General features: G+C 38.7%; 1 protein-coding gene across 1 annotated transcript in view; it reads right to left on the bottom strand.

The window, feature by feature from the left end:
* The window catches only part of LOC149189565 (E3 UFM1-protein ligase-like protein), a 331,641-nt gene that overhangs the window by 125,771 nt on the left and 182,506 nt on the right, over nucleotides 1-23,364 (bottom strand). The window contains exons 13-14 of the mRNA XM_089411846.1: nucleotides 14,619-14,711; nucleotides 14,360-14,425 (exon numbers count right to left, since the gene is read on the bottom strand). Of these exons, the coding sequence (XP_089267972.1) occupies nucleotides 14,360-14,425; nucleotides 14,619-14,711 (159 nt within the window). The remainder of the gene's footprint in view (nucleotides 1-14,359; nucleotides 14,426-14,618; nucleotides 14,712-23,364) is intronic.

Below are 23,364 nucleotides of genomic sequence, written 5' to 3' on the forward strand. Positions count from 1 at the left end.
AGCGTGATCTTAGTAAGACCAACGTGGAGATCAGGACGGATTTTGACGCAGGGAGCTTGTCGGCGGCAGAAGAAACTAACAGCGTTGAGGACCACCGTGTGTACATACGCCCTGAGCAATGCAATCCAACAGCAATCGAAAACCACAATGCTACACGCCACTGCTACGCATTGAGACAATTACACCAATCAGACAACTGAAAATCGTTTTTTATTGAGAGTTTCTGGCTGGAAACACGTCGATTGAAGCCGGGCCCTTTTTTTTTTTTTTGTTGGGAGCGCAAGATTTCACCGCAGGAACGCACAGCTGTTATCTCAAGGACCTGAAATTTTCGATGAAGCTCTTGACCGTGACTTAGTTCTAATCCAAATGAACTCGCGTGAATATCCTCGTATGAACCACTTGAAAGCAGGCAGAGGCTGGGAGGTGATCACAAAACTTTCTGCTCATAAACCACTGAAAAGAGGCCCTGTACCTGCAATTTCAAGACAACAAAACCCTAATGAAAACTGTATAAAAAAAAATTTGAAACCCTAGATCAGCTAATTTATGTACAGATTTAGCCCCTTTCACAGCCAGATTTAACAATAAGAACCGGAAAATTTTAAAGAAAAGAAATTTCAGATTGTCACTGTGAAAAAAACTTCAGAAATTCTCTCATGCAGATCAGAAAAATAAAACCGAATGATAGACCCAGGATCAAATCCACTGGGCTCAGCAGAAAATGCTTGTGGGAGTTGGCTGGTTCAGCCGAGAACTTCCCCTAACGCCCACCAAATCTTCTTCAGCAAGGGTTTTTCTGCACAGCTCATAAACAACCATCAGTAAAGAGGGCAAGAATGCTGCTAGATCTCAGGAAGTAATGGAGATACCTGCTATTACTTCAGAAACCCTAACAGCACCCAAACCCTAGCAAGTGAGCAAGATACCTGTACCCACAATACTCTACAAAAGCTATTATTAACAGCTGAAAATAACATATGCAGAAAATTAAAACAATCTCACAGCATTTCAAGAGAGTAACACCAGCAAGATATGGACCCCAAAGTCTTCTTTATTAACCAGAAACAAATTTACAAGAGAGCTTCTTCAGTCTTTGACTCACAGATCGAATGCCTTGAAATGACCCCCTAAGACCCTATATAAAGGAAATGATCCTAACGGCTAGTTCGAGTGATCTCGACCGTTGATGAGGATCAAGACATCTCTTGATCTCATCCGTCGATTTATTAACTTAAAATATTATTATTTTATTAGTTAGGGTTTTTTGCTTCATTTTTTTAATTTTTTATTATTTTTTATTATTTTATTATTTTTATTCATTTTTTAATTTTTTAATTCATTTAACACGGATCACTGAACTAAGCTTTCGGAAACATCACCTAGGACCTAGGACTCAGGACTCATGAGGGGTTTTAAAACATTTCTCGACCCTCAGGACACATTACATCATGACTTTTACAATTTACATCTCAAGGGGACAAGCCCACTTAATACAGAGCCTCATAAATCACCCAGCTCTGCGACACCACGATAATCTAGCAGGTCAACACACTAGGATTCTCCTAAAGTTCTAATGACAAAATCAATCCCGGCTTTGGGGTCAGGTTTATAGGAAAACTCTGCCGATCCATGGATCGGTGAGACGAAAAACCTTCCGGGACGTAGATTATCATCAGAAAGTTAGGTCCACCTAGGCAAAATACATACATGACTCATGTCTGCTAAGATTATTTACAATTAATACATGAACACTGGGTTTACAATCAAAAAGATCAAGCTGCTGATGATGGCAGGATGGCACGGACATGCTGATCAGGCGCTGCTTCTTTCTGTCAATAAAAACGGGGTGCACTGCATGGGTAGTTGACCAGTAGAGGTCAACACTACCAAAAGCTAACACTCCCTCTTAGCGAAGAAAGTGCTCTAGCAACAACGTCCACCTGCATGTTGCTTTGTCTCTAAAGCATATCCTTTTCGCACTGTTGTTGCCACCAACATTGTGCTGCTGTTGCTACTGTACTGTTACCCGTGACACTGCCACTGCTTCATCTGTACTACAACTCCCTCTCAAATGCTATATCTGCTATGCTGCTAGCACTGCCACTGTTAACACTGCATTCGTATTGCAACTCAATTGCTGAGAGAAGTAGTTGAAAAACATCCAAAATTAACTTAACTTAACTATATTCATCATAATACCATGAATGTTGGAATCTGACTACTCTAGTCTCTGACCCTTTGAATCTTCTACGTTGCTGCTGACTTCTGCATTGTGCCAACTGCACTACTGCCAACCTTGCTCTGTGTTGATCAATCTATGGTCCCAAGCCACTGGATTTGTCCTCCCAATACTCCATTGTATCATCTGACACTAAGTCCATCTCGCTATTGTTGAATCTTGGGCTCCCATAGCAAGGAATTGATCCAAGAGGTGGACCCCTCAAGGATCCTGCCCACATGTAGTCCTCCCGACTACAGCTCAATATCGCCCCATCTCCGGCCTGGATATGCGTGGGCACTCATGGCAAATTCATCCTCATCAATCTTTGTTGAAGCAGCCTTAGGATTACGTTTCTCATCCTTGTCCTTTTTCTTCAAAGGACATCGGGATGCATAGTGGCCCAACTCACCACAACTAAAACATTTCACCGTCGAAATGTCCTTCTTCTGCTTCGACTTCTATTGTCCCTTCGATGCCAGGGTTGCGTTCTCCTCCTCCTCCTTAATCTTTGTGCCACTCCCACTGTTTCCACTAAGGTTGACCTTCACTAGGTCCCTCCTTAACTCCTTATGTTGAAGAGTCACCCACATCATCTCCCATGAAGGTAGTTTGACTCTGCCCAATATGGTTTGGACAAAAACTTGCCATTCATCTGAGACTCCATTCAGGGCTCTCCTCACCATCGCAGTTGGCTGAGGAATGGACGCCACTACAGCAAGCTGGTCTCTAGTGCCCTGAAGACACTGAAGATAGAGGTTCACCCCTTCTCCTTTCTACATCAAAGTTCGTTGCAACTTCTACTCCAAATACATCTTCCATTGTTCCGAAGAGCCTTCATACATAGAAGAGAAGACTTCCCACATCTCTCGGGTTGTATCCTTGCCCTGCAATTGTGAGACCACATGATATCGAACTCCATCAAGAATGAGCCTCTTTTTGCCTTCCCCTGCTTGGCCTTTTACTTCTTCTTTTGATCATTGTCAGCAGGTACAGCTACAACACTATTGACGTAGGTCTCGAGATCATATTCCTCCAGAACAGCTAAGATTTTGTTCTTCCATATGACATAGTTGAAAGCACCTTCCAATCTATCCTGATCTCTGAGCCCATTGGATGCCATCCCACTCAACTGTCGAACTGACTCCTCTAGTCACTGCGTAACACTACTCAATTGCTCAGCAAATGAGAAATTTGAACTTTCTAGCGGAAAGTTCTCTAAGGAGAAAATTCCCCTTCTATGTGTCTTCGTTCTTTTCCAGCAGATTTCTGCCTCGGCAGAAACTGCGACCTTCAAGCACTACGCTGAGGCTCTATGTCACTCCCACTGCCTCTGCAAACTCTTGAACTGGAAATCGTACCTATCTGTCGTCTCACTCAGAGAGATTTCCTCAGATCTGCTTCCCGGCAAGGACTGCACAATCCCTTCAAGGGGATTCGAATTGTTGCCAAGTGCAGCTTTCTCCCTCATTGCTCGGCACTAGATTTGCTCTTCCTGTTTAAAAATCAATGCTTTGATACCATGTGAAAATTCCTACACTTGAAGGAACCCCTACTGCAACAAACCTGAATCTACTTCACCTATTTGATTTTTAACATACATTATCAAGTTATTCTTCTAAATACTAAAGAAAATTACTTCTGTCGCCTACACTAATTAAATATTCGATCTCACGAAATAGAAAACAGAGCAAAGAACAAGATACATAAGACACACTTATTTTATGACACAATAGTCCCTAGAAAATCCCAATGCAGGAAAATCGGTGCAGCAGTTCTGAGGGTTTATTATTATGCAGGAGAAATATCTGAATACAAATCTAGGATGCTCATCTAGCAATAGTTTACAAAGAAAATACTGGTGGAAAATCTGAGTGAGTTTTACCTCACTTCACTCGGCAGAATTCCGGTTGATCCTGCATAAGACTGGTTGGCCCCTGCTATTTCTGTGTTGGCTCTGCATCAACCCTGCATCACCTTCTCTGCCTTTTGCATTAGCTCTCTCGGTTGTTCCGATAGTTTCGATTGTTCCAACAATTCTGGATTCTGTGTGATAGGCAGCTTTTCTACATCAGCTCTCCCGGCTACTGCGTCTGCTCTCCCGACTGTTCCGGCAGCTCCTGGCAATCTCGGCAGTTTTGGCAGTCCCCGGCAGTTTCGACTGTTCCAGCAGTTCTGGATTCTACGTGACAGGCAGCTTTTCTACGTCAACTCTCCCGACTACTACACTGCCTCTCTGCAAGCTCTCTCCGCCTCTCCGTTCTGTATTTTCCAGAAAGTCCTCCCAGATTCTCTCTACCCCTCAGCTGCAAGCATTGTTTTAAGATCCGGCCGACTCAGAACCGACTTGGCTAAGTTGGTCCGCGCCGGAAACAAAGAAAAAAAAAAAGTTCAACCTGGCAGAAAATTCAGTTCGGTCGGCCAAATCCGTAACTACTCGGTCGGGTAGCTGACAGTGGCCAGTGAACCATAAAAACACGCCTTTTTTTATTTTTTTTTATTTTTTTAGGTGTGGGGGACTCCAAAGGGGTTTATGAATTAATTTGATGGTCTTAAATTTTTAACATTACCATGAAATGACTCAGGATGTTTGAGAGTGGTTCCGACCTCATTGGATTTCATATGGAGAAAGTAGAATTTTAGATTTCATTCAAAATCCAGCAGACTTATCGGTTTTTCAGGATTTCAGGATTGGGGGATTGCAATGTTTCCATTGAATTTTGTCTTGTATTAGGGTATGGAACTCGTATTTAATCAAGAGCATCAATCCCTCTATGTACCTTGATGTTAGTGACATTGGTTGTCGAACTCCTTCGAGATTCACTCCCAAACCGGGAGCTTCCAAAAATGTCGCTCCCGCTCCCAAGTAACACTAAGCCAGATGATGTTGGCAACTCTAGCAGTAACCAGTAGTACTGGTCACAAACTTTAGTTGTAGAGGCCATTTCTAGCCTCCTTGGTTATGTGTTTTTGTTTTGATCTCTATATTATCATCGTGTATGTATTGGACAGTGCACTGGGTGCCATTTTGATATAATGGATATATTCATGAGCCTACTTTGATCATATGTTGTCTTCTATCTATATTCTAATGTTGTGTGTTTGGAAACATGAATGAAAATCTTTAAAATTATGTCTTTTTATAAAAAATAAATATTTAATCTATTTTTTACAACAACTGAGTCATTGAAATCGAGCCTGCCGAGTCGATACCGAGTCGGAGTCGGAGTCAAAGTCGACCCTCAGCTGAGTCGGAGTCCGAGTCGGAGTTTTAAAACATTGGCTGCAAGATCTCCCCAATCGGTTTTCCTCCTGAGAACTTCTCACCTCAAAAGATCAATTTCCTCAATCTCTCTATGTGTGTTTGCAAATGAACCCCAAGCCTCCATTTTATACTTTTCATATTGAGTCTTCAACGGCCGAGATCAAGTCTCTAATCAACGGCTAAGATTAAAACATGACTTGATCTGCCTTCTAGATCATTCTCACCCATATTTTGATTGATGCCCATTAATATTTTAATTTCCCTAAGTTTAGACTTAGGAACCCCATTAAAAATATTAATTATTTTAATAAAATACAATCTGGGTGGTATTTCACCAAACAGTTTCTGGGTTCTTTGGAACTCATGTGCCTTAACCTCTCTACCAATTTTCAAGGCTAGAGCGCACTCGATGCTACCAAAAACTAATAGTATGATCATGTCCCGACTGTGTCTAGTAATGTCTGGGAAACGAGTCCATTGTATCCCGATTCTAGGACACGTGCAAATAGGAGAGGAGCTTTGTTCTAGCACATGTGGGTAGATTTGTTGATCTGCGCAGGAATTTGCAGATCCAGTGTGCAGGAAGGGGAATTGATTTGGGTGGAGGGTGATCGAGCATTCTCTTGTGATAAAAGGGAATTTTCTCCCTTGTTACCATCCTGCATCAATGTTGCTCCTATTCCAAAGCTTGAAGCGTCACATTCAATTATAAAGGGCTTTCAAAAGTCTAGAGTTGCTAATACAGGTGCATTGGTCATAATTTCCTTTAAGTCTTCAAAACACTTTTCTGCTTTATCATCCCATTGAAAAGAGTTCTTTTTCAAAAGGTTTGTTAGGGGTGCGGATACATGAGCATAGTTTCGAATAAACCTTCGATAGTATCCCATCAACTTGAGAATCCTCTTAATTTGAGAGGTTAACTGCTCTAGGCCATTCTTCTATAATTTTGATCTTATTAGGATCTACTTTTACTCCTTTGGATATTATGTGCCCGAGGTACTCTACCTCTTCCTTTCCAAAGGTGGACTTGGACATCTTTGGATAAAATTGATGTTCTTCTAATATAGGGAGAACTTGCTCCAGATGTTGTAGATGCTCCTTCCATGTTTTACTATAGATTAGAATGTCATCAAAGAATACTAACACAAACTTCCTTAGATATGGACAGAATATCGCATTCATGGCAGCCTGGAAGGTTGCTGGATCATTAGTTAATCTAAAGGGCATTACCTTAAATTCATAACAACTTTCATGCATTCGAAAGGAAGTCTTCGCTATATCCTCTAGCCTTATTTTGATTTGGTAGTATCCCGATCTCAAGTCCAAATTTAAAAAATATTGGACTCCATTAAGTTCATCTAGCATTTCGTCTATACAGGGGATCGGGAACTTGTTCTTAATTGTTATCTTGTTCAGCCCTCGATAATCTACGCATAGTCTAAAGGATCCATCCTTCTTTCAAACTAGAACCACCAGAGCAGCGTAAGGGCTTCTACTTTTTGTGATGATTCCACATTTTAAAAGATCTTAGACTAATCTTTCAATTTTAGTTTTTTGATGATGTGGATACCTATACGGCTTGATGTTGACAGGGTTTGACCCTGATTTAACTTCGATTATGTGCTTGATTTCTCTTTCAAGGGGCATCTTCATTGGAAGATCTTGGAACACCTTTTTGTGTTTTTGAATTAGTTCTTGAACTTCAAGTGGTTCTTTGCTAACCAATTTCGAAGCCAGCATTTCCATTTGATGACACTACACTACATACGTTGGTGCTCCTTTTCAAATCAGCTTCATCATCTGATAGGATGATACCATTTGATTTTGACGAGGTTGAAAATCATATAACTTGTATTTTTGCCCCTCCCATCTACACTTTCTAAATTGCTTTTGATGGTTGGCAGAGTAACTACCCAGGGTTAGTAGCCATTGGATTCCTAGGACCAGATCCACTCCTCCCAATGGTACTGTGTAGAATGGGGATTGCAGATTGTAGTCCTGAATCTGCAATTTAACTTTATGGCATTTTCCTACCTTTTTTATTTTCTTTCCATCTATTACCATTACTTTCATATTAGGCATTGGATATGTGAAGATGTTAAGCCTTTTTGCCATGTTTGTGTCCACAAAATTGTGAGTGCTTGTTAATTTTTGAGTTAACATGTTCTTTGCATAGTAGAGTTACTTCAGGGATCCATATTAACCCAATTTTCATTAGCAGTCACATAAGACATTCTTATCATAATAGTCACTGAAGAAAGAACATAGACAAAAGAAGCAGAAGCCATGCCAAGACAAGAGTACACATGGATATGGCTCAAGCCAGAGAAAAACCCCAAGACGGGGAAAACCCTTGATCAATTCATCTTATTATTAATATCAAATGTTCAGCAAAGAGAGAAATTACAATGATTAGAGACAAAATGCCTTGCCAATTTGAGGATCCAGAATGAATATCTTTGGACAAGAGAGCAGCCCAAAATTGTAATGTTATCATTCTATCAACAATGGTAAGTTAGGGTTTCTTATAGTCCACTCTAGTTTCATTCAATTGACCTAGAAACCCTCCTTTCAATTGCGGCTACCCTTGTCAAGCAAGAGGTTGTCCATAGGTGGTTGATCTGATCAGGTTGTCCATAGGTGGTTGATCTGATCCTTTTGTGGTTGACCTGACCCTCCTCGGGCTCTCGATTCTCACCTGATGCATACCTGCGAACTTATCTGTGGAGATGGCTCTGAAGTGCGGACACAGAAAGGAGATATTATTCCTTAAATAAACATGACCAGATCTAGAATTTACCCATACAAATAGTCTTGAAAAACCTGCAGCTAATTATCTGAGGGAACTCGACCCTTATGCAAAGAGTAACCCAAAAACAAACCTTCCTCAAACCTACAGCTGTCCTACTTGGAGAGACTCAACCCTATAGCAAAAGATAGCCCGCAAACAATCCTTCGACCTCTTGCAAGACCACGTTGCCTCCAAGACATATTTTCCTGCAAGTTGATGTGTCCAAAATGAGGGAGAAGGCTCCTCTATATATACAATTCGATGGGGTTGAAGAGACGTGAATTTTGGGTTTATTGAACCGACACATAGGAGAGGTTGACCTTGTTAATTTTACATAAATTCAAAATCACACTTCTCCTTAACCAAATTGAATGATCTTTAGGTCGATTTTGGTCCTCTCGAAAAGAGGAATTTAACGCCATAATTATCTTCCCCAAAGGAGTTGTCCAAAGTGGAATTTGGCCCTAGTTTCCAAATTTAACAGTGCTCCCTGTATCTATTAGAACTGTTACATTACTCTTTTTGATATGTCCTTTTAACTTCAAGGTCTGGGGCTGGAATATTCTTGTCATAGCCAATAATGATAGTTGCAGAATATTTTCGTTGTTTGATTCTGGAGACAATTGTGGAAAATCTTCAACTTCTTCTATGTTTTATTCTTCACTATCCGAATCATTGGTTGCTCACATTTATACTGGTCTTTTCCTTTAACACAATTATGTTTGGAATCCCATTTTTCGCCACAACGTTTACACTTACCCTCTTTTTATTCTTTGCATTTCCAAATTTGTTTTCCTCATTCACATAGCTATGGTGGAACATATTTTGCATTCTCTACGTTAGAAGTTTGGGGAAATCTTCATCTCAAATATACTCTTTCAATTTTTGGCAGTTGTATTCTTTCAAGCTTCTTTTCTGCGACTTTTACTTTTTGCCTTGCATCTTCCATAGTGGTGATGTCATGAAATTTAAGCTCATCTTGGAGGTGTGGTTTGAGTCCTGTGATGTATGATTGAATAAGACGAGTCTCTGATAACACAAGTACTCGTGTCGTTAGAGTTTCCCATTTTCTGATATATTCGTCCATATCTCCTTTTTGTTGTAGCCTGGTGAGTGTCGAGAAGAACTCTTCTTCTATGACACCTTGGAGCCTCTGAAAGAATGCATTTTCGAATTTCCTCCAAATGATAGCATGTGTCGTTTTCTTCCACCACACATTCCAATTATATGCTTTCCCTTCCATTTGCATGGATGCATACCTGATCTTTTCATCGTCATTGACAATACTGTAAATCTCGAAATATTTTTCTGCTTTATTGAACCATGCAACATTGTATTTCTTGTTACTATCAAATATGGAAAGCTCAAGTTTTTCCCTTCATTAACATGTAGCAATTGGTGGAACGAAGAAGGGGTGTTGGTTTGAGAGCTGCATATTTTGAAAATTCGTGTTACTATTTTATTGATTGGGCATGGAATTTGTTTTTGGAGGCTTAGGGGTCTAATGCGAGTCTGATGAGTTTGATGTATCTGAAGGATCTAGGTGTTGAGTAGCTTCATTATTCTGGGGTAGTTGATCAGTTGTAATTTTCAACTTTTCACAAATAAAGTTCAACGCCACCATTGCTTCATTATGAGCCATTATTGTTGCATTATGATTTCGATCCACCTTATTTGAAAGGATTGCATGATCCCTTTTAAATTCGTTATGATTCTTCTTGAGCTAATTCTCTATTCTCTTTATTGTTTCCTGGAGTTCCTTGATTTCTTCAACATGTTTGGTAACCTTATTCTCAAGATCAATCATTTTTTTATTAAAACCAGCCATCGCCATTGATGAAGACATTAATCGAGTGTGTGGTGGAGTATATTTATCTAGCTTAACTCAAACAAAGAAAATAAAAATAAAAAATTATAATATAACAGAATTTTTAAATATATAAATAATTAATAACTATATAATAATCATAATAAATAGCTAGCCTCGAGGGTTAGCTCAATTGGTTAAGTTCTTTTCGTTAAGGCACCTCGCTAATGGGGCTCACGGGGTCAATTTTCCTTGACACCCTCGAGGCTAGGCTCTGCTAATAAGCTGATGGGAAGTAATCCCTTCGACTGGATCTGCCCAGATATCTCTTTAGGAAAAAAATTATAATAAATAGCTAATTAATTAATTAGTTATATTATTAATTATATAATAATTAATAATTGACTAAATACCATATAATAATTATAATTAATATATAATTATTTAATCATTAATCAACAATTATATAATCAAATAACTAATTATTTCAATTGTTATGAATTGGTGTGGGTTAAGATGATATTAGTGAAGGAATAAGGTGAAGTGGGGGGACAAGGGTGTCGAAAAGAATGTATGGCAGTAGGGTGCATGCACGATGGAGCGGAATGGGACGCGTCAGATTAGCAAATGTACAACAGACAACACAATCAACAGTTAGGGCAGACACACGGAAGCGACATGACAAAAACAGTGGGGCTGGAATGTCAGGGCATTGTGGGCAACGATGGACGATGACGTATCGAAGGGAGGCGAGCACGATTAATTGGCGGAACTAGCGGACATGTCAATTGAGGCACGAGAAAAACAAGGGGACAGGCATAGATACAGCAGGGAGATAGCGGAGACAACAGCAAGGAATTGGCAGTGAGACTAGACGTAGGACATGGAACGGGGTGACAGCAGAAGAACGACACTAGGTAGCTTGGTCAAAACAATCAAAGAGCAACAGACGAAATATATCAGCAATGAACACACAAGAAATGGACAGTTCGATGAGGCGGTGGATGGCAATTGATTGCTAACAGAGTAGGCAGCCGAAGCCAGCTCTGATACTAGAGTAACAAACAAATTTCGTAAACTCAGAGGAACGCTCTGATACCATATGGAGCAAACACGGTTAGTATTTGATAAAAGAAATATATATATATATATATATATATATATATATATTGATTGAAAATGATGATTACAATGAAGGAAGGCCCTGGCTTTGAATACAGCCCAGGAGCCATTACATGAGAGGGCATGATCTTTGATCGTGCCCCTTAGTTAGAAATTAAAATAAATTAATTTATACAATAATTTTACACATAACAGACTTGTTGATGATGAATTGGACTAGACTCCTTGATGATGATGATGATGATGATGATGATGTGGACTCGTTGATGATGTAGACTCCTTGATGATGATGATGATGATGATGATGATATGGACTCGTTGATGATGTAGACTCCTTGACGATGATGATATGAACTCGTTGATAACGTAGACTCCTTAATGATGATGATGATATGGCCTCCTTAAAGACTTGGAAATCCTTAATGATGATATGAACTCTTTGATGATGATGTGGATTCCTTGATAACATGGACTCCTTGATGATGTTGACTCCTTAATAATTTGAATTCTTTATGGACTCCTTGATGATGTTGACTCCTTAATGATTTGAATTCTTTATGGACTCCTTGATGATGTGATGAGATTGACTCAATCTGAGGAGGCTAAGATCAAGAGGGAGTTGATACACTCTCAAAAGATAAGTATTATCTTGATTAATTTTGTTGATTATTTTATTATGAGTCTCTTGGCTTGCTTGGTTGTTTTTGTTCTTCCATAGCCTTCTAGTGAGGATTGCAGGTACATAATGAAGATTGTCGAGGTGTGGCAATCATTGGAAATGACGGAAGAACAATGTGACAAAAGGACGCGTGATAAGCTTTGTACTTAGAGGGAGCAGACAAGATCAAGCACGTTTCTATGAAGAGACTTATGTGTAAGAGGGAGTTGTTTTTTGGGACATGAACTTAGTGATATCCTTGGCACAATGGACTACAGGTCCATCTACATCTCCCTAATGAATGATTTGAAGAAGCTTCAAGACTCTGATATTGACTGGTTCGTTGATCTATTTGATGATTGTTTATGTTGAAGCCACTTATTATTTTCCGGATTCGATTATGGTCTACTAGATTCTACTATGGTTGTTGGTGTCTGCTTTTCTGAGAAGCCACTTATTATTTGTTAGATTCGATTATGGTTTGTTGGATTCTACTATTATTGTTGATCCCTGCTTATATGAGAACCCATTTATTATCTATTGGATTTGACTATGGACATTGATATTCACTTCTATTGTTGCAATGGTTGCTTCTGTGAGAAGCCACTATTGAAGTCTATTATTGTTTGTTGATAGTTGTTGATGTTTGCTTCTGAGAGAAGCCTTGGCTGAAGCTGAATGAACAATTGAATGTTGAGATCCACCATGGCTACATTTTTAATGTTGAACTGGTTGTTGATGTGAAGAAACTAGAATGACTGAGAATCCCCTTGAAGAAGGAGCACTAATTACATAGCATCATATTATGGACCATCTCCTGTAGGTTGTGTGCCATGAGACCTTATGGTCCGAGAGATGTATTGTTGATTCCTCCTATAGGTTGTGCTATGAGACCTTATGGTCCGGGAGATGTATTGTTGATTCCTCCTGTAGGTTGTGTGTCGTGAGACCTTGTGGTCTGGGAGATGTATTGTTGATTCCTCCTATAGGTTGTGTGTCGTGAGACCTTGTGGTCTGGGAGATGTATTGTTGATTCCTCCTATAGGTTGTGTGCCATGAGACCTTGTGGTCCGAGAGATGTATTGTTGATTCTTCATGTATGTTGTGTTCCGTGAGACCTTGTGGTCCGAGAGATGTATTGTTGATTCCTCCTGTAGGTCGTGTGCTATGAGACCTTATGGTCCGGGAGATGTATTGTTGGTTCCTCCCTTAGGTTGTGTGCCATGAGACCTCTTGGTTGGGGAGATGATTTGAGATGGATGCTATGTATCTTTCCTTATGATGAGACTAATGATCTCTCCCTTAGGTTGTGGGTTGTGAGACCTATAATTGGTTGGGGAGATTGATCCTGACAGAGAGAGAGATTTGTATTTGTGATCTCTTCCTTAGGTTGTGGGTTGTGAGACCTATGATTGGTCGGGAAGATTGATCTTGAGAGAGAGAATGAAAAGTACCTCCCTGGCTAAGAGGGAGTGTTGAAAAATATGGTAGCCATGGTTGGTATTTTCATCTTGAAAAATAAACAGAAATTTGAATCTTTAAATTTGCCTTCAAAATTATTAGGTCAGTTGGGCCCCTAAGAGGCACCCATTCAACCCCCACTTGAAGGCTATATAAAGGAGATCATTTCTCCTGATTTAAAAACATCAATTTGGTCTTATGCATCTCTGATCCAACGAAATTATAGGAGGGCCAAAATTTTAGGAGGCCGAAATTTTAGGGACATGATTTTTGACATGGCATTTCATCATGATTTTGGTTACTGGTTTGGTTATTATTCTACTATTATTATTTATGATGTATAGATGAATCTGGAAACTCTCTCTCTCTCATAAGGAAGAATATTTTCTGGGTTTTCCCCTTGTGGGTTTTGCCCTGGCTGTGTGCCTAATTTATGTGTCTCTTTTCTCATTATTTCATGGTTACTTTACTTCCCTTTCATGTTTATTAGTTGATGGTCTTCTTCTGTATAACTTCCTAAATGATATGGAATTTAATACTATGTGAAATCTAATGTTTAATTGATCATTGAAGTAGTTATCAGTTGAAGAAAAACCTAATTCTAGCAGGTATCCTAGAATTTCAACACTAAAAACTCAAACATTCAATATAAGCATCACGATAATCATATACTTATGGTTTATGGAATCCTACTAAAATGACAAGCTGTGCATTGTTCTCTACCATGAATAATATAAGAATTGGGATGTTCACAAGAGGAAGACAAATGTAAATTGGGCTATTAACTTGAGTTACATAATAGAGTTTGGAGTAACTCCATGCTGCAGTTTCACAAATTGTTCTTTATATACCACACTCAGTAGAAAATTTCAAAGGGGTGAAGCTCTTCAGATGCCAATCTTAAATAAAGCTCTCATCACGAGAAGCTTGGCATGCAAACAATAATCTTTCCTCACAAAATAGCAGACCATACCAAGCATCAGGATAAACACTCGTACTCGTCTAGACAGTATTGGGTATGATTAAGAATTTACCTTCCCTTCCAATGTTTCAACCATTAAAATAGCCTTTGTTGACATAGAACCAGGCAAACCTTTTGCCTGCAAAATAATCATAGCATATGTGTAAATGGTACAGCACGAAGAAAATACAGTTTCATCTTAGAAAAATGAACCCATCATTAGCAGCTATTTTCTAAATCCTTCCAGTGTTCCTAACCAACTTATATATGTATATAACATGGCACTCAGCTTGAGAAAATGAAATCGTAAAAGAAGACAAGAAAGATTATACCAGAGATATCCTTTGCCCAGAATTCAAAGGAGCAAATTCAATGTCCTTGGATACATCTCCATCAATTCCATCTTGAAGCCTCCTATGAAAGTCCTGCACAATAAAGTCAATATTTCATTCATTTCACATAATATATGAAAAAGAAGGCAAGTAAAAAAATCATAACCAAATTGCTATTGCATCAAGTAGCTTGCATTATGTATATTTAGGACATGGCCCATCAATACAACTTCATAGTTTATTTCCATTCCTTCATCCTTTTATCTGGAGAAAGCAGATTTCATTTTACATTAAATTTTCAGAAAGAAAACATCAGGAGTTACATGGTGGGCTACAGACCGACTGATAAACCATCAACAACATAGGCAAGAAGTGTCATCATACTGATCATATTTTTATGAATGGGATACTGATTTATTTGACACAACTTATATTTCATGGAGTTTATAGAATGAAAGATTCTTGTGACTCCTTGTAACAAAGCAAGACAATGCATCCAATTATTTGCTTTCGTATGACCACTTGAACTCATGGCAAATTGTTTGCCACAACTACCAAATCTACTAAGAGGCACTAGAACTAGGAACTCTAATGGTAGGAGCCCCTAAAATGACAGAACAAAGTCCAAAAGTGTATCTATTTCCATAAATGCATAGCTATTTCCATACAGTTGTGAGTTGACCAATAAAATAGGATATTACCGATAATGTTCAGTATGTCGTAGAATTAGTAATATATAGCCAAATCAGGCGGATGGAATGGCAGTGAAAAATGAATTAAAAGGTTTTCAATATGTCATGGAATTAGTAATATATAACCAGATTAGGCAGATGGCATTTCATGTTGTCAGAAAGCAGATCTCATTTTACATTAAATTTTCAGAAAGAAAACATCAGGAGTTACATGGTGGGCTACAGACCAACTGAAAAACCATCACCATCATAGGCAAGAAATGTCATCATACTGATCATATTTTTATGAACGTGTTACTGATTTATTTGACCACAACTTATATTTCAAGTTGTTAATAGAATAAAAGATTCTTGTTCTATTGGTTACTTTATTTGAAGCATTGTATATTGGTATGTTATAAAAGTTGCAATTCCTTGTAACAAGGCAAGACAATGCATCCAATTGTTTGCTTTTGTATGACCACTTGAACTCATGGCAAATTGTTTGCAACAACTGCCAAATCTACTAAGAGACACTAGAACTAGGAACTCTAATGGTAGGAGCCCCTAAAATGACAGAAAAAAAGGTCCAAATGTGAGTTGACCAATAAAATAGGATAGTACCAATAATGTTCAGTATGTCATGGAATTAGTAATATATAACCAAATTAGGCAGATGGCATGACAGTGAAAAATGAACTCAAAGGTTTTCAATATATCATGGAATTAGTAATATATAACCAAATTAGGCAGATGGCATTTCATCTTGTAGAAAGCAGATCCCATTTTACATTAAATTTTCAAAAAGTAAACATCAGGAGTTATATGGTGGGCTACAGACCAACTGATAAACCATCACACTATGGGCTAGAACCTACTATGGGGTGTGTTCCAACTTATATTGTATGAAGTTCCTGTTACCCACCCAAGTGGGTAAACCCTAGGAGAAAAGTTTTATCCCATTTGTTTAGCTTGCCATCCAACAACCCTATGATAATTAACAGATAGCTAGCCTCAAAGGCCTTCCACTGGGTAGTGCTTTATTTCATCTAGCTCAAATTAAGATGGTTCATCTATTATAACGTACATTAATCATTTGTGTAATCAAGTTCCTTCATTTAATGTTTAAGGAAATTATAGTACAGATCACAAGTTGAATTGGATGATAGACCACTTTTGATTGTATTCATGTTCCCATGATTCACCTTGGTGGTATCCCTTGCCTCTAGTCCAATGTGACCTTCCTTGAGGCATTCCCTTCCACTGTCCAAGAGGGGCACAAATAGGAGGCATTAATTGGTGTTGTGTCCATGGTAATCCATACTTCACACCTTCCATCTGTCCCCTTATCCACATCCCATCTTTGGGTTGACTGCCATCTCTCACTAATATTGGCTCCCTGTTTTACTCATTCTTGAGCAATGGCCCGGAAACTTTGCCCTAAGTGGTTGATGCAGCAAAAAGAAAGGAAAGAGCAAGACCCATAATGATAAAATGCAAATATTCATTGGGATGTAATAAAGTGTATGGTCGACAAAATCCTAGCTTGACCTCTACCCCCCTCATTAGTTGTCACCCAATCCCTAGCTAATGTATGAGCAATGATTTATTTTATTTTCCACAGTATTTTTTATGGTGAAAATTGCAGTAGTGATTTATTCGTTGTTTGTCATAGCAAATAAACTACATAATTAAATTTACAATTAGGAGAATAATTTCCAATTACTGCAATAGACGAAATTTTCACATTTTTAGGGGCATAAGCTTCTTTTTAAGATGTTGACTATGTTTTGAAAAGCCTTAGGTCAATGTAATATAGTATTTTAAAGAGGACTTCCTTAACGAATGTTGGAGAAAACTTCAGGATCTTTAATTATTTTGAAATATTTAATTATTATTATTTTTCTTTATAACATGCTTTGCCTTAAGCTCTACTAAAATTTGAAGTCAATGATTAGCTTAGTGCATGGTCCTGTTGGATGATGTTGTCATTGATGTCTACCCATGGAATTGATTGGGTTTGACTTTGACTAAAAACACCAATCATTGATGTCAATTTGTTGATGAACGCTTCTTAGTAATTGTCGGATTACATCAAGATGGCAGCTCCACTATTGGATGGTTGAAAACCCAAGTCCTAGGGTTTGGGTTCCTTGCACTAAGGACATACCCCGACTTTGTCAAGGGTTTTTGGCATGGAAAATTATTGAGTTTGGGATGGAAACCCACATCATTGGATTCTCCTTGGAAAGATGTTTCTCGTGGTATGTGGTACACCACGTGGTTCCTCCTGGTTTGAGAAACATTCACATTTGAAGTTGAAGACCCAGCTTTGTGGGCTAAAACCCCAAAGGGTTTTGACATGACACCTTATCATTAATTCACCTACAGTTGTCAATATATGACAATAATTCTCGCCACAATCTCATTATGTATAAGTTGAATAACTTCAAGAACCAAAGGCAATAAACCAATCATTGACTTCACAACCAGGTAAGACCTGTAGGAATCACAATTGTCGTTAGACCAAAACCTACAGGCGTTAGTTTCTACTACAATCACCAGAGTTAGGATCCACAAGAGGCGGTTAGTCCATGTCACGAAACAAATGGGGAGCGTTGAACCCAATGTTCAACAAACTCCCCCCAGCGCGAGCCGAGTCAGTTTCGAACTCAAGACCTGTCTCTCTAATACCACTTGTTGGAATCACGATTACCATTAGACTAAAACCCACAGGCATTAGTTTCCACTACAATTGCCACTATTAGGATCCATGAGAGGCAGTTAGTCCATGTCATGAAACACACGGGGAGCGTTGAACCCAATTTTCAACAATTTCAACCTACCAACCCCTCTCGTCATATGTTGGCCACACAATTTGCAATTACTCATTGTTGGTTTCTCCCATCTTCAAGTTCCTCAAATTGCCAAAATGGTTCCAAGGCCTTCGGCACATTTGCAGGGGAAATGGCCAGCTTCAAAATTCAATCCTAGGGGCACTGAAAACACAAAAACATGGCACTAAACCTCCATTAGGCAAAAAATAATTGCCTCCTCATTTAAAAATCAAACTCTTAGAAATTTAAATTAGATTATTTGCAGTGAAAATCGCAAATAAGGGGGTGCATCAAAAAGTTAAAAATTAAAATCAAGCTTGTTGTCCCATTATGGTAAAAACCCTTACATTGCTTTATGGGCACAAAAATCATGGCTCAATGACATAAAAAAAGGAAAATGTAGGTAGGAAAAGAGGCAAGCAAGCATGCATGAATCTATGGAAAAAATCATTAACCTGGGGGTAGTTAAGAACATACCTGTGAATGGAAGATGAGAAGTTCATTAGCTGCTTTGGCAAATGATCTTTGAACTTTTGATCTACTAGAAAAACTTTGTTGGTAATGATGATGTTTGTTTGGCCCTCAATCCCTCCTTGAAGATGACCACAACCTCTTCTCCTTCCTTCTCCAATAGCAAGAAAACTAAAATGAGCAAGAAAAAGCCTTACAACCCCACGAGCTCGTCATTCCAGCAATTTTATCTATCACGGCACGAGAAATTGAGAAAAATCATCTAGTTTTCGAAAAAGTCGTGATTTTTTAAACGTGATTTTCTGGGCAACATAAAAAGTCGCAATTTTTATGAAATTGGCAAAAAATTGTTGATGTTATCTTCACTGAAATAAACACACTAGTGCTCTCAAATTTCAAACAATAAATTTGCAATGAAAAAATAAATAGGAAATCACCCCACAACAGCTGAAATTCAGCCCAATAAATCTCCCTTCAGCAGACACTGAAATCTAGAAAAATTAGGGCCTAGACCTATAGAGAAATTACTCAGAAAATACAACAATATTATAACCTCGAAATGGCCCTAAGATTTTCAACGCAAAGAAGAATTTGGTCCCTTGAAAATGTCTTCTCTGGAATATCAATTGGCCCTAGAAAATCTCAAGCTATACCTACAAAATTCAGCCCTCCTAGCTGTACATCCTATGCATTAGAATTCTCAACTTGTCCAAGGAAACTCGGCCTTTAAGTCTCAGCCCACTTGCTAGAAGTTTTGGCCCTTGTTGTCGCGCAAATTGACATGACAACGCTCAGACCGGGGGCTGTCACTCTGATCCCCGATCCCTCCGTTTAAGCCTGTCTCCCGTGGCTAAGGGGGGTAGACCCTGTGAGATGATGAGGCCAACTGTCGACCAGTTGGGTGGGAGACACGAGACACGATCAAGATAAGCACTAAAATGATTTAATTAATTGAGCAGACCAGTGCCTTAAAAGATTGTTATTAAAACGATTACTTGTTAAATGATATAGAAACATGAACCATGAACAGCAATCATCTATCATCAGCGAAATCATAATGCTCAAACGATATCTGGCAACTGAAAATTTTGAAGAGATAAATGCCTTAAAACACCACGAGAATCGTAAATCATTTCTTTTGCCTTTTCATATATATTTTAAAATCCTAAAACTTTGAAACTAAACAAAGCGTATCGAAAATCTTTATTATTAAAACTATGCTAAAACTTAATCTAATTGAACCTAAAGCATGACTAAACTAAATTTTAAATACAAAATAAAACTAAAACACTACTGCTACGTAACCCTAATAAAACGCAAAAATGAACTCGTGAGCTAAATCAAATTGCGGCGGAATGGAAATCGACCTTACCTGATAGTCACTGGAACGACGTGGCCCTGGCGATGAATTCATTCAAAAGAAATACGCTTTGACTCTGAAAACGATTGAGGCTCACCTTCGTCTCAAGCTGTTCCGTCTGGCGTGAAACCCTGAAGCACCCGCAGAATGCCACACGACACACAGAAATTTGTTCACGTGAATTATCTGGTATGCGTGGAATGCATAAACCGTGACAAAGGAGGGCAGCTTCGACAGTCTTGCACAGGTCGACGGCGGAAATGCTTCTGAGGATGCGAACTGATGTCTCATGCAGTCAGTTTTCAAATGAGTAAAACGCCCAAACTGAAGCTTCTACGCAAAATATCGACCGTTGTTTCATCTGAAAACTTTCACGCTGGCGTTTGCTGACTATCCGAATTGGATTGTTTGGTGATGAGACCGACTGGCCTGCGTGACAAACAAATGGACGGCGGCAGGCAGCAAGACAGCGTGATCTCTCACGCAGATCCCATTCAGGAGCTTACCTCTCAGTGAAAAAACCCAGGCGTATCCCAAACTGTAGTAACCCTCAAAAATTTAAATAAAAATCTTCATTTGTCACTGGGGTTGAGGTGTCTTTAGTTTGCTGATCAGATGCATTCTCCTTCATCCAGCTAATGAAATGATACCCATCACAGTTTTAGAACATGTTCTACAGCTTCAGATCAGAAGTACGTGAGCCTGCAAAACTCTAGACAGCACAATAATAACCCTAGAAAACAAGAGCCCGACAGATATATGCAAAACTTCAAAATAAAAAACATTTCAAAATTAACCTAGAATCACAAAAATTTACAGCTCTAGAACAGCCAAATTTGACAATAATTGCAGTAATATTTTCAAAATATCAGAGGCATTGAATTTCGCTATGAACAGAAAGAAAGTCTCTCATGCAAAACAGGAAATAAACTTTAAATGATTAACCCAGGGCCAAAATCAGCTGGGCTCTGCAAAGAAAAGCCTGTGGGAGTCGGCTGGTTCAGCCTAGAACTTCCCCAAATGCCCACCAATATCCTTCACCTAAAGATTTCCTGCACATCTCAAGCAACCATCAATAAAGAGAGCAAGAATGCTGCTAGATTTCAGGAAATAATGGAGATACCTGCCATTATTTCAAAAACCCTAACAACACTCAAACCCTAGCAAGTGAACAAGATACCTGTGCTCACAATACTCTGAAAACAAGCTATTATTAATGGCTGAAAACTGAAATATGCAAAAAAATAAACATCTCACAGCAATTCCAGAGAGTAACACCAGCAAGATTTTTTGGACCCCAAAGTCTTCCTTTATTAACCAAAAACCAGATTACAAGAGAGCTTTTTCAGTACAGACTCACAGATCAGATGATCTGAACTGACCCCTAGCACCCTACTTAAAGGAAATGACTCCAACGGCTAGTTCGAGTGATCCATGTAGAAATGATCTCGACCATTGATGAGGATCAAGACATCTCTTGATCTCATCCGTCGATTTATTCACTTAAAATATTGTTATTTTATTAGTTAGGGTTTTCGCTTTATTATATATATTTTTTTATTTTTTTTTTATTTTATTATTTTATTATTTTTATTCATTTTTTAATTTTTTAATTCATTTTAAAATGGATCATCGAACTAAGCCTTTGGAAACATCACCTAGGACCTAGGACTTAGGACTCATGAGGGGATTTAAAACATTTTTCGATCCTCAGGACACATTACATCATGACTTTTACAATTTACATCTTAAGGGAGAAAACCCCTTTAACATAGACCCTCACAAATCACCCAGTTCTGCGACACAACTATAATCTAGCAGATCAACACACTAGGATTCTCCTAAAATTCCAATGACAAAATCAATCCCGGCTTTGGGGTCAGGTTTGAAGGAAAACTCTGCCGATCCGTGGATCGGTGAGACGAAAAACCTTCCGGGATATAGATTATCATCAGAAAGTTAGGTCCACCTAGGCAAATTACATACATGACTCATGTCTGCTAAGATTATTTACAATCAATACATGCAGACTGGGTTTACAATCAAAAAGATCAAGTTGCTGATGATGGCAGGATGGCACGGACATGCTGATCAGGTGCTGCCCCTTTTTGCCAAGAAAAGGGGGATGTACTGCATGGGTAGTTGACCAGTAGAGGTCAACAGCCCTCTCTTACAGTATTGGCCTGCTTATAATTTTCTCCCTCTCTCTCTCCTCTGCAAGTCCCGGCCCCCCTCAAAAATCTCAACCCTCACACAAATTCTCCTTCCAAAACTTTGCTACACACTTTTCCTCTTTCTTCATAGTCACTCGAACCCCACTCATCAGAAAATCACTTCCTCAAAAACACAATGTATGTCTTCATCATCTCCCTTATGTTCTCTTTATAACTTCAAATTGAGCAAAATCCCTAACCCTCAATCTTCAAAGTAATCGACAAATCGGATAGGGTACAGGGATCACAATTCGATGCTCCAACAAGTTCAGGGTTACCACAGTTCGGAGCTTCCACATTGCAGTGATGTATCTTTGTGTTGTCACATTGCTACTACAGTGAATGTCATGATGTTATCACAGTGATGAAGTTTTTGTTCTCCAGTGTTTCAGTGCTATTACAGTGATACTAGTTCAGTGACATTGCAAGGATTTAAGTATGAAGAAGATTGACTGTTACAGGAGCTATTGAACTGAAAAATGACAAGGTTGACTTGATGGATGGAGGAAGTCTCGAGTCTAGATTGTAAGGGTCTTGGTCGTCTCATCTTGAATCTATTGAAGGAAGAATTTTGACCGATTTTTCCCCAAAGAGGGGTTTTGCCTTGGAATTGTGCCTACATCTTGTGTCCTCTTCTATTCGTTATTTGGCATTAGTCTTGATGATAAGAAAATACAAATTGAAAGACCTAATAATAATAATGTAAACATCACAAGATAATGTCATAATAAGGAAAATTGTTTAACTGCCATCTCTATGGATTTTCCAATAATAATTGTAGTCATAAATGTCATACTTGGCCATAAATGCCACTGATTCATCATAAATGTAAATATATTTCCCAAACACTGCAACATAACTATAGCAAGGGAAAGATAGGTAAGTATGCCTAAGACAAAATATGAGCAATGATTAATAAATGATACAATTAAAAAATAAAGGAGTATATATCCTACTTCTTTGTCATAGACACCCTTCAACCACCCCATCGCAATAATATGCCACCACCTATGAGGCCTTCATGACATCGAGAATTTTAACTACAACCCCCTAATGAGACCCAACTGATGTGTCCGTAAGTGTGCCTTCCTGTGAAAATTCTATCACTGCAACAACTGATTTATTTTTCCTACTTATTCTTCAATAAGTTATTTATGAAATTCCTTCAATAAACATTAAAATAAATTATGTTGC

The sequence above is a fragment of the Pinus tabuliformis genome, chromosome 3_1 (assembly GCF_031772625.1).
Source record: "Pinus tabuliformis cultivar Carrire ecotype Pingquan chromosome 3_1, CPIR1, whole genome shotgun sequence".
Classification (NCBI taxonomy): Eukaryota; Viridiplantae; Streptophyta; class Pinopsida; order Pinales; family Pinaceae; genus Pinus; species Pinus tabuliformis.